Below are 13,260 nucleotides of genomic sequence, written 5' to 3' on the forward strand. Positions count from 1 at the left end.
TCCCCAAATAATAAAAAGGGGTAAGGGAAAGGACATTCATGCTCTTATGGTGGTTTCATGTTCTTCTTCGTCTTCTTTGAGGTTTTATGGCAGTTGGCAAACAACAGTGGTTTCATGTTGTGTCAGTGTAAAACGACATGCAACAATTTACAACAAAACAGAACAAAATAAACAAAGTATGAAATAAATGATATCGCTATTACGACAAAACAATTATTTTTGGCATTCTTTTAATACTAAAATCTCATCCTTGATTATACTACATTATGATTACATTGTCAATAAATAATTTTTACATAAGTGCAAATACATAAACATGATAAATCAAATATTTATAAACTGAAATGACTTGTTCTGGAGAATTTTTTCCGATCACATACTGAGACACAAATATTGTCTTTATCAGCATGTTAAAAAAAAGGTTCAGTCGAAGAAAAGACTTGACTGAAGATATTTAAAACTAGCTCGGTTGAGATGAAAGCATGTGGGGATTTGATTTTACTCTGTCACAGACAGATCCTCCTTCAACTCCATGTTTCCTGAAATGTTCAGGTTAGACTTAAATAACACAATAACAGAACCTGGTGACATTAAAATCAGGCATTGGGCAGAGTCAGCTTCAGAACAGTCATGGAATTACTAAATATTGATGAATCTGGGAGATAAAATGTGATGTTTCAGAAAACAATGCAGGGACACTATTCTAAGACTCCTCACTGAAGTTAAATTAAGGTCCCAGCAAAGAAACCTAAAGCCAGCTGGTGGTGCTATTGCACATGAACTTATCCACTGTAAAAACACTGCTGCACACTACTTTTACACACACACACACACCTAATGTACTTAATATTGGCACCTTTATTTCTCGTTTACTCCAACATGAACATGTATGTGAATTGATAGGTGACAGTGAAATTGTAGAATCTACATTAGAATTAAAAACCAGAATGACAATTTGATCGAGCACATACAATATTATAATTATTATAGCCAGCAATGTAAGGATGCATTTGTCTATGAAACATGGAATTCCCTTTGAACGTCATGTGGTTTCATAGTATCGATGACTCTTACAGTCATGAGGCAAACAGTACACTACTTACAGTGCACTACAATACACTCCATACATGCTCGAAGCAGTGATCAGTGATGTTTATTGTTTATACTTTAAATGCCAGTTATGGCAAAACTTCAATTATAATATTAACAAAATATACGATGAATATTTAATTTAAAGCATTTTATTTAGTGTTACGGGATGGGTGAGGTAGCATCAGTTATACATGTGTCGTGATTTGGATCCTGGTCACATTTTGCAACAAGTTTCACATCAGAAATATTCATTACATACATTATGCAGAATAATGTCATAGCATCAGACTGTTGATACTTACTTTACTATCATTTCTTCAGTAAAAGTAATCACAGGTACAGGGAGAAAAAATGAAATTCGAAACGATAATACACAGTTTTTAGATAGTAGCTATACATCATTCTTTACCCACATCAATTATCTCTTTTGACTTTTGGGAAAGTACAAAACAAGGATAAAAGCTTTTAACTGTCACAGGGGTCTTTATATGAGAATATAAAGACCCCTGTGCAACATCATCCATCAATATCAAATTGTGGAATAGGCAGCTCCCCAGTAGCATGTTGTATATAATGCAAATGCAATTTTTCCACATCATCAAAGCCCATATCACATTCAAAACACTCCCATTCCCAATATTTTTCCTCATTGTACACATTAGTTTCCTCAGTCTCACTCTCATTCTCATGCAGCTCCAGCTCTGCTTGTGGTTGCTCACTTTCTGATTTAGACTCATCAGTTGGACCCGATTCAGCCAAGTAATGTGCAGACTCTCCACAGTTCGAGTCTTCACAGCTTGACTGATCCCCTGACTCGGCATCATCACATAGCTGTGAAGTCTCTGGCATCTCGTCCATGACCGCGTCCAGTTGTGGCTCCTTTGTAACACTCATGAGCTTGGGTGTTTTCTTTTCTATCACTCCAAGCTTTCTCATCAACATAAATTTCTTGAAGTCCACAGGGCTTCTACTGGATTCAAAGTACACTTCAAGATGATTCTTCTGATGTGCAATTATACTTTCAGCGTGAGAAAAGGTCTTTCCACACAACGTGCACTCGTAAGGCTTTGCTCCGGTGTGGGTGTTGAAGTGATTCCTAAGCTGTGAAGACGAATGGAAACTCTCCTGACAGATGTCGCACGTATGTTGCCTGAGGCTGTGACGCTGCAGGTGTTTATCGAGTGACTCTTCATTTTTGAAGCTTTTGGCACAACTTAAACACCAGAACAGTTTCTCCTTATGCATGTCAATGTGAATCATCCAGGACTTTATGGAAGAGAAGTCTCTGTTACACTGATCACATCTGGGATGCATGAGATCATCACCATCACTAGAATACATCGGTTCTGAGGGTCTGTGTGGCATGTGAACACTCAGGTGACCAAGTAGCCTTGTCCGCCTGGTGAAGGACATCCCACAGTCTGGGCACTCATATTTATTCATCTTTAAGGGACTTTGTCTTTTCACTGTCTTCTTCTTATGCAGCTTTAGGTGTTTTTGGAATGAGGACAGGTATGTATACAACTTCCCACAGATCTCACAAGCATAAAGTTGCCTGTGGTTCATTTGGGCTTCTCCAGCACCTGGTATTAAATGTGGGTATTTTGTTTTCGGTGAACTGCTCGTGTCACACCCATCAGATTCACCATCCATGTTTTCCTCTGAATCCACTCCATCCTCTACTTTCCCAGGGAGAAATGGTGCTGCTTCATTCTTCTCCTCCAGGGACTGCCAATGCTGATGACTCTTGAACTCTTCCCACTGTGTAAATGTCTGTCCACACTCCTTACATGTAATGCTGTTTTGTTTGGCTATAAAAAAAAGAAAAAAAAGAAAGAGAGCAAACGCTTATTAACATATTTTGCTACAAACCTCACAAGTTAATGCATAATATATACACCTTATTATGATTGATCCTACTGCCTTACAGATTTTTGCAGTTTGGTAGAAAAAAACTAATGGTAACCAGTAATGACTGGTTAAGTTACCAATGTTTATTTGCAGCAGATAAAACAGAACTTACAAGAAGCCCGAGTCTTGGCTCTGTTCTTCCTTCACAGTTGATTAGAACATCTGAACACTCCTCACATGCTTTCAGTATTGGAACACGGCAAATTCAAACATTTCTATTTCACTCAATGTCTGCAGCAGCCTAAAATGTGACTCTCAAATAAGTGTGGAAATACTCATTGTCCATTTGTGTGTTTTAAACTGGCATATTGCGTTCATATGTGGTCAAAATGTTAAAACAGGATAAAGCTGCAACTTATCTTCATCAATCTTTTATTTTTTTCAGGCCAACATTGAGGTAACATCAGGGAATGTCTGGTTTTACTTCACCATCATGAAAAATGAGAGCAACTTCCTTGACAAACTGGCACAGAAAAACATTTGCCATTTACCTTGTTATGAAAACAGTTGATCAGTTTTCTGCCAACTCACCGATTAATTGCATTAGATTAGTAAACGGTAAAGTTAATTTTGCAAAACAATTTTAAATTCCAAGTAATAACCTTTAATGTTTTTAAAGCATGGATTTCAACTGATCAACTGCTTCACTAATTAACAAAGAGCAAATATGTCAAAAGCCTGCAGTACTTCTTGATAGTAATGATATTTTTGAAAAACAATTGTCTAAGATTTATGTTTTGTCAATTTGGAGGGAAAAACAATTGTGTATACCGATTAGATTGTTAATTTCTATGTGTAATACTCATTAGGTATATCATCACCAACAAAAAACACAACAATCACCAATAGACACAAACAAATTCCCCTTCAGAGTCTAGGGTGTCAAAAGATGAATTAAATTATTAAACAGACTACACATGCAAAATGACTGAGGCTGGATTAATCACACAGTCCAGTGATTCAAAAAAATGTTCAATTTATTATTTTTTTTACTTTTTAGAGAACTTCTTGTTCATTTCAGGTGGATGGTTAAACAAGGATTCAAAGCGTTAACTGTCATCTAGGTTGTCCCAAGCTAATAAAGCAAAAGTAATCTCTTGAATACAAGTCATTTGTCATCTACATCAAATGGTACAGTAGATTTACCCTACATGAACAAAAACAATATTTTTTGTCAGTTAAAAGTAAAGACTTATCTTTCCACAACATATAAATGCAACACTGACAAGCAAGAAGCATGAGAAATCATAATTAATGCTAGCTGTATTGTACACAATGCACAATTTTGCTGTATAGTAGTTAGTAGCAGTAAAGTTCAACATCTTTTACTGACTCACATAAATGTTGCACATTTATCGATTTCATGTTTTTTCACTGAAATGAGCAATAAGCTACACTATTAAAAATGACAGTAGTAGAATTAGTGAAAGTTGCGTCAGCTTTGAAGCCAGAAGTGTGTCAACAGCACTTTTAATTTTTCTGAGTTTAAAATGCAATTGGACAAACATGCGCATGCAGGAATATTTAATCTCTTTTAATTCAGTTATGAACTTAATCACTTCAGTCAGGAGGCCCAAAATACACCAACATCGGTGACATCTCAACTAATGTCCATAAAAGGTTCTTTTTTTCTAACATTTGTAGAATATACTGTACATATACTAGTCCAGTGTAAAGCAAAGCCTGAGAACAGGTCAGAATATTTGAAGGAAAGTCTCAAATAATATAGCAACAAACAAAGGAAGCACACAACTACTTAAGAATGAAGTCTAGCGAGGGAGTTTATAGCTTAAAAGAAAAAAAATTGAAGTCTACAATCTACAGTGTCTTCACTAAAGTTCATCATTGAGGTTTGTTTCATCTTATATAGTCCGCAAACTTGCTCAGTAGATTGCTGGTTTCTTGACAACAAAAAAAAAAGAAGGTAGTTCCACATTCAAGGCTAGTAAGGCCACTGCTATCTCCTGATGAGACAGCAGCTGGGGCATCACTGACCATTGTAATCACCAATACATTCCTGGTGGTGATCAATAAGGTCCTGTATTTCACTGAAGGTCCTGGGGCAAATGGAGCAATGATATGAGTCATTGTTACAGTGCTGAGTTTCATGTTTCTGTAAAGCAGTTGGTGAAAGAAAGGCTTTGCCACAGTGCTGGCACTTATGGCTACTCTGGCTGTCTGGTTTAAGCATAGCGTCGTTCAGCGTAGTAGATGGAAAAAACTTCTCCCTGTTGTCAGCAGATGGAACTTTAGGTTTCGGAGACTTGGAGGTCATAGCAGCGCTGAGCCTATATCGAACCTCATTTGGGAGACGACCACGGACTTCATCATGCCAGGCAAGATGTTGCTGTAGCTGGGTCTCTGTCCAAAAGCCGTGGCAGCAAAGAGCGCAACAGTAAGGTCGGCTCTTTGCCTTGGTCTTATGGGTTCTTAAATGTTCCTCTGTCTGAAAAGCTTTACCACACATATCGCACTTATAGAAGCATTTGACGGAATGCTCTGAAAAGCGGTTGGGTGGTGGGGAAACATCAGTGGGTCCTTCAGATGCCTGGATTTCCTGTTTAAACTCCTGCTTCACCGACATGCACACTTTCTTATGGTCAAATAGTGAGCGTGAAGAACTGTACTGTGTCCCACAGTCAAGACATGATATGATTGTCTCTGTTTCTTTGCCAACAGGGCTACGTTTCTTTGTAGAGTAATCTACAGCTGACATTGCTTCTGTACTTCTGACCTCACTGCTTGTAGGAATGGTCTGGCTTTTTGGACTCAAACGAACTATATTTTGACTCTTTGTGCTATCTGAGTGGGCCTGCCTTATGTGGGCATTAAGACCTCTTTCTTTAGCAAAGGTCATAGAACAGAGGGAACACTTGTGAACTTTTTCCTTCAGTCTCAACGATGTGGACTCACTCCCATTAAGACCGACATTATCTCGTTCTAGGATGGGGTCTCCTAAGACAAGCCCATCTCCTTCATAATCTGCAGCCTCCAATACTATACCGTGCTCATTTTCACAATGGACAGCTAGGCGAAAACCTTCCACAAATGACTTGTTACACTTAGGACACGAAAGGTCTGAATTTTCAACTGTGCTGGTGCTCTCTGTATGTTTGCTTAAACCTGGTTCGGTTTTTATTTGACATTGAGGATTGAACATCTGGTGGCGCTGGAGAACACAATGGTTAAAAAACTGTTTGCGGCATGTGTTGCACTGAAAAGCTCCACCCTCTGTCTTGGATTTAAAATCTTCATCTTTTACCACAGATCGTGAAAATTTCTTCCCTTTGTGCCATCGTTTGTGTGAGCCCAGGGCTGAGTTGGACATGAATCGCCTCCCACATTCTGAGCAGTGAAATGGCCCTTTACCCAACTCTTCCTGACTAGGTTTCTTAAGCATTACCGACATGGCCAATTTTGCCTTAGCTAATCTGTAGCGCTCAGCATGAATTCTTTGGTGCAGATTCAAAGCCCCAACCACTGAAAAGCTCTTGTCACACTTGTTGCATTTGTATTTCAAATCTGAATTATGACTTTGATCTTCAATCTTAAACTCAGTGCTGTTCATTTCTTCCTTTCCTTCAGTACTCAAGGTTAAGTGCTCATAGCCTTTCTGTGTAACTACATTTTCCTTGTGAAATATTGTGTCATTTTCTAAGGGTTGTGGCTTACTATCAACAGCCTGATTCACTCTCCTAATGCAAAGTTTTTGATGAGCACGCAATGAGGCCTTGTTGTTGAAATGTGAGAGGCATGTCGCACACTGCAGATCTTCCAGTGTTGCAGAAGCTCCGGGTGATGATGGGGAGTGCCCAGTCTCATACCCATGGCTTTTCATATGAAACTGAAGGGCTTTGGCCCGTGAAAACAGCTTTCCACAGTCAGGACAGCTGTAGGTGTTTTTTTTCAACTGTTCCACTTGATGCTGAAAAGACTTAATGGGGGGAGGGAGTAACTGATCATTATGAACAACTTGGTGTCTAAGGAGGCTGGAAAAAAGGCGGAATGACCTGGGGCAAAGTTCACATTTATGGTTTCCATTTTCATGTTTTCGCATGTGCAATGTCATAATGCCCTTGTGACGAAATTTTCTACCACACACTGGACATGCAACTTTAGCGGTGGAGCGTGGCTGTCCATTAACAGAATGTAAAGATCCGCCACCACCTTTTCTTTGCCTCAATTCTGCACACTCATTCTGATTTTGCTTGTGATGCGAGTAAGCTCCTAAAGACCAAAAACCCTTCCCACACTGTTCACAATGATAAATCTTTGGGCCTAGAAGGGTCTTCTTCGGATTGTATTCTTTCTTAGAGATCAAAACATTGTCTTTCTTTTGAGCAGAGCACTTTTTCATGTGGTTAAACAAGCTAGCTGCATGCAAGTAAGACATCATACAATCTGGGCACTGGAATCGTTTTCTTTTGGGATGATGTAATTGATGAGAGACTAAAGCAGACAAATGTGAGAAGCTTTGACCACACTCACCACAAGTCAAGATTTTCTTCTCTAAATCCTCAGCCTGGTTCAATACATCGTCACTTGGGTTGTGAGTCTTGTGTTGTTGTATATGACTGCAGTGAGGTGCTACTGTGGAGCTACTGCCGTCATGCCCGCCTGTGTTAGATGTGCCAACTGCTGCTGACTGAGCTTCACATTGTTGTCTTGTCCTACGAATGCGATGCCACATTCTGTGAATGGCAAGGGATCCACTACGATTGAACCAACGGTAGCATTCTGGACAATTAAACCTTTGCTCAGCGGTTTCTGCATCGCCTTCACTGGCTAGCAGGGCATCATGTTCGTCGGCCTGCTCAAAGTCAACTTGTACAATTTTTAAGTCCATCTCTGGTTTGACAACTAGAACGCTGGAGGATGCATCAGTGTCACCATCGTCCCTCATTTCCTGATCTGATTCACACAGCAGCTCAAGATCAGGCTTCAGGTCATGGACAGGCTCGTCATCAGACTCACTTGCGCTGATCACCTGAACAATAAAGTCCCCAGGTTCATAACTCTCCACATCTTCATCAGCCTCATGTACTAGTGAAGCTTCTTCATTAGGACGTGAAGCAATCGGCAACCTTACATCCAATTTAACCTCATCATTTTCCTTCTCTTTTCTCTCACCGTCTCCATAAACATCTGTGTGATGCAGCTGATGGGAGTGAAGTGCAGAAGCCCTGGAAAACTTCAGCCCACAGTCCTTACATTCAAATGCCTTCTTCTGTAGCTGACACACTTGATGGAGGAAGGACTTTGCTGGGGTTTCAAGACTGTGCTTAAGACGCTTATGCCTGAAGTAGAATGTTGATGACACAAAAGATTTTCCACATTCCTCACACTCAAACTTTTTTGCAGAGGTTTGTGAGTGATTAGAATGCCATCGCTGATGATTAAAGAGGGCCAGATAGGCACCAAAATCCTTATCACACTCAGTACAATAAAACTTACTGTTGATTTTCTTTGGTTTATCGTTAGCTACCTCTCGAGAGCACTGACTATTCCGACTAAAACGCTGATGTGTTTTTAGTCCCATTGGGGCAGAAAAGGCTTTGCCACATTTACACTCAAAAGATTTCTCAGTAGAATTATCTGTCTGACTTTCATGAGGCTTGGCTTCAGGTATAGACTCTTCAGTAGGTATTGTATCTCCTGAATTCCTGTTTCGTGACTTAACTAAATTTTCCTGGTGATAACGACGATGTGCATCAAGAGCTGAGGCACGAGAGTAATTCCGCCCACAAAGTTCACACTGAAAAGGTTTCTTTTTTAAATGTTCAAGGTCATTAAAAACTGATTTGGCAGCTTGTGTGTGTGAGCGCTGATGGTTGAGAAAGTGTCCAAGCGTATAGTAAGATTTCCCACAGTCTGGGCATTCATAAGTTGGCTGCTTCTTTATCTCAGAGTTTTTCTGAATACCAGACTCCTTTGGGGAGGTTTGACCATGATTCTTCTCCATGTGCAAGTGGAATTCACTAAGCTCAGCAAATGAGAGTGAACATAAAGAACAAACATTTGCTGTTTCTCTGTCCTTTTCTGCATCATGCGGGTCATCCAACTGGTCATCTAAATACACTTTTTCTGGTGGATGCTGATGGTGATGCTCCACATAGGCTGCTTCCTCTCTGAAGACTTCTCCACAATGCTGAGTGTAGAAACCCTCAACCCCTAAAACAGAAAGATAGCAGGTCAAATCCACACCAGTTTCTAATGAAAAAAAGAACAAAAATCACAATAAACATGTACAAATGAGGTCTTTATTTAAAGAGGATTTGAGGTTACAGTATAATCAATCACAAGATGGCTTCCAAGATACAACACTGACTGCAAAAACGTAAATACATATAAATCTTTAAATAAACACAGATTACACAGCTAATGACCACTGTTGCTTTGCTTTTCAAATGATTAGATTCATATAGGCCAAAGCACCATGTAACAAGAGATTATGTTGATGTATGATGAACTGACGAATATGGATTTTGTTCATACATTTTTCAGAATCAAATAGTTGTCTGAGGTGTGGTGTAGAATGTTTTTTTTATTCTTTTGTAAAACTGCATGCTAACTACAATGTATTTGTTAAGTTGTTTAAGCAGGCATACATTTGGCAACTAATAACTTTCTAAAATCTGTTTTTACTTGCGTCCTGCTAGTAGACATGTTTTCAGTGAAAGTGAGCCTTCATGCCCCAGAGTGACACAGGGAGTCACAGTGCTGTCAGTGCTGACCACGTGTCAGTGCCTCAAATAACCACAATATTAAAAAAGAACTATCAGGTCTTTAATGGTTTAGTTTAGTATACAATGTAGCACACCTAGCTATAGATGTACTGCTTTAAGAGACATGACAAGATTACAACTTGCAATAAATCAAAATTTTATCTAGATTCCAAAATAGCCTACTGCAATTTGATTCAAATTGCAATCAGCCATAAATACAACATGCAAATGGATTAATCATTGGGCCAATTATTGACTTTTAAATATCAGCTTATTATGGCTTAATTACTTGGCTGAGTATTACCTTTATTACATTTATGTAATGAAGAATAGACAGAATAGCTTTCAGTCTTTACTCCATACTTACTCTTCAGTTGGATTTAACATTTTCCACATGTTGTCAGTGACTATTTCTTACATATAGAATGTGTGAAGAAGAGGAACTCTGCATTAGCTTTAAGTTGACCAATTTTGAGTATCATTGGTCATTATTAACCTGTTAGACGGAGGCCTATAACTGCAAACAGCTGCTCTGATTTCTAATCATGGCATTGGCCATAAAAAAAAACCCTCATTGGTCTAACTCAATACATTACAATCATGTTGTGTATGGGGTGAAAATACCTACTCATTATTTTTTGAATGCAAATTCATTAGCAATATATTTTTTTCAGTTCAATACTTATGGATATAAAGTGTGATGGAATACTACCACATGAAATTCCATTACAATATGAACCACTCTATACCTTATTGCAAGCATAAGTCGAAGATATAAATTTGCTTCCCACATGTCAATAAAATATTATGATCTACTGTGATGGTTCATTGATAGATTAAACCTCTACATAAAGGTACAAGGGACAACAGATGGGACCAGAGAATAATGTTAGAGGGGCACCTGTCCCTTTTGGACCCCCTGTTGAACTGCGTCCCACTACACAGAATGGATGAACATGATCCCCATTTTGGTGCATAGGTAACTGGTGATTGCATACTATCCACAAGTTTTTAATCTATGGTCCATTTAGTAATCCCTCTTCCCCAACTAGAAAACACCGACTCCATAAATGCTGGGGCTATAAAGCAGCATTATTTAATCCATTTGTAAAACAAAACGATACTTTATACTGTTCTTCATATGATGATACTTCAACTGTAAGTCAATAATCAATTTCCCAAATGGTTCGTATTGCAGTCCGTTTTGATTTGTACGATTTGGGCCTAGTACCATCATTAGCACAGTTAAGATACACGTCGTGTATCTTATACAGAATAAACCTCTTGAATGGCCTTTGTACTCTTGAAAATATATAACAAATGTAATCCAACACGTATTACCTTTCAAAATGACAAGGTCGCAATCGATTGACAGTTAACAATCCATGCATTAAAACATAATATCCAGAACAATTACGTAAATACGTCAAAGTTGCATGTGTGCAGCAACGTAAATGCCGTTATTTTTCGACAGTTACGAGATTCATGGTCCTCAACTGAAGTTGGTATACGACGTAACTCTGCCTAAGCATGTCGATGCTAACAACGTTTGCTGCCGAATACTTACCAGAATTAACTGAATCCTCAGCAGTGGAGGGACCGGCGTCGTTTCCTAGTACTTTTTGTCCATTTGACGGGTTGTTTTCAGCTTCGTCCTCTATGGTCACAGTCGTAGCAATAGCTCCGCTAGTTTCGTCCATCTTGGTGTGGTTTGGTTGTGCTAGCTCTATTGAGCTAATGCTAACGACTCAACAGCGCCACTGTTGTTCTAGTTTCCCTTATCTGCGAGAAACCAGAGAATAAATAGGTGGAAACTGTGATGCGATAGTCCAGATAGTCAACTCATACCAGAGCGGCACACCGCACTGTTTCACAAAGGCAAATAATGACGGTGGGTGCCGTTTTTAAGGTAGCTCTCGCACCTGCACCGTGTGGAGGCTGCTGCTGCTGCTATGTGCTCGAGGGCGACTGTTCCCGGAAGTGCTGTCTTCTTCGTCTGTTTTGACTGTGATCGCAGTGAAGCTGGAGCGACCCTCAGCAAACCGACACACTTTTAACCGCTTTAAGCTGATTTCAAATACCTAAAAACACGTACAAATGTTAAAGCACAAACTACCATGATGCGCCAGGTTATATATTTAATTATACGTATAATTGGAATGTAAACACACGTGATTATTATTTAAATTGTAGTTCTAACAGAGCAAACATTTAATTTGTTTTGTTGTAACAGTGAATTAACTCGGCTTTAGTCAACCTTATATTTAGATTTTAGGCAGAGATGTGTTGGGTTTTTTTCGGTTGTGTATGACTACATTCAAATTTCCAGTTTGAAGTGATCTGATTTTTACAGGGCTGTAGACTGTAGACAATCTTTGAGATTCTTTCAGTGTTGTAATGTAACAAAGTACAAAAACTTTACTTAAAAATTCACGTATCTGTAATTTGCTTACTATTTCTTGCAACTTTTACTATTAATCCTTACTCCTCACTGTTTTAATACTTGTATTTCTAAAACTAAGTAAAAAAAGTACATTTTATCTGAAAATGTATTTTGATACTGAAGTAAAGTAAATGTTATATACTTTAAGACCTTTACTTAAGTAATATTATAAAAGGTGACTTCAACTTCTACCAAACGTCATTTTCTGGTAAGATACTTTTACTCAAGTATCTCTCTCTCAGGTACTCGACTGGATTCTGTTTCAGCCTTGAGGTATCAGACAAGAATCAGATTTGTATCACTTCAGTATTTGGTCTTAGACTGATATGCAGTATGTAGCATGAATGAGAACAGTCATATCAGAATATGCTGCTTTTAGTTTATATGCACAAGATGACAGTTATCGCCATCGACCCACTCTTGCAGCAGAACAAAGCGAAAGAACAATCCAGGAGACTGGAGCGTAGCGATAACAGTCAGTGACATCAATGACATAATCCAAGCTAAACTGGAGGGAAGTTACTGAACTGATGAAGAATAAATCAGAGGACTGGCGTCCTCACACTAAAGTCCAATGCAACACTTGCAAAAGAACATGTCTAATAATGTGAACATATCCTAAAATATTTCAATGTCAATGTGACTTCCTACTGAGACTGGTTAAAAAAAAGCTCTTCAATTTCACATACAATAGATTTACATTGGATGATTTACCTGATACCTGATTTACCAACAACATACATATTTTAACATTAGCTTCAGCCTGACTTAATACTGTATTTGTTGAAATAAAGGCATTGGGACATTTTAGTATGTCATATTTTTTATTTTTATTTTATCTTTGCTTTTAGATCGAGTAACTACAAAAGTAATTTTTTTGTACATGTTTTAAACAATTAGAAATGTTAATCACAGCTTACCATGATTAATGGTGAAGCATAGCAAATATAAGCATACATACACATAACACTGAAACAATCTATATTCTCTACAACCAAATTCAGGACTAAGATTTCACTTATACTGTTAATTCAATAAATTCTTAAATTAAATGTAAAAGAATATACTAATTCTTAAGATTGTCCTCCT

General features: G+C 38.4%; 1 protein-coding gene across 2 annotated transcripts; it reads right to left on the reverse strand.

The window, feature by feature from the left end:
• Nucleotides 1-840: 840 nt before the first annotated feature.
• Nucleotides 841-11,691, reverse strand: si:ch211-261d7.6 (zinc finger protein 84). Of its 2 annotated transcripts, XM_044034228.1 has the most exons (3): nt 11,296-11,691; nt 7,492-9,174; nt 841-2,903 (listed from the first exon to the last, which is right to left on the reverse strand). In XM_044034228.1, exons 1-3 carry the CDS (start codon nt 11,426-11,428, stop codon nt 1,609-1,611), a joined length of 3,111 nt encoding a protein of 1,036 aa, XP_043890163.1. In that variant the 5' UTR covers nt 11,429-11,691; the 3' UTR covers nt 841-1,608. The 2 variants fall into 2 exon arrangements, with proteins under 2 accessions (XP_043890163.1, XP_043890162.1); XM_044034227.1 differs by lacking the exon at nt 841-2,903 and having other exon boundaries at nt 3,359-9,174.
• Between the last annotated feature and the right edge of the window lie 1,569 nt (nt 11,692-13,260).

This window comes from Solea senegalensis, linkage group LG9 (genome assembly GCF_019176455.1).
Source record: "Solea senegalensis isolate Sse05_10M linkage group LG9, IFAPA_SoseM_1, whole genome shotgun sequence".
NCBI classification, from domain to species: Eukaryota; Metazoa; Chordata; class Actinopteri; order Pleuronectiformes; family Soleidae; genus Solea; species Solea senegalensis.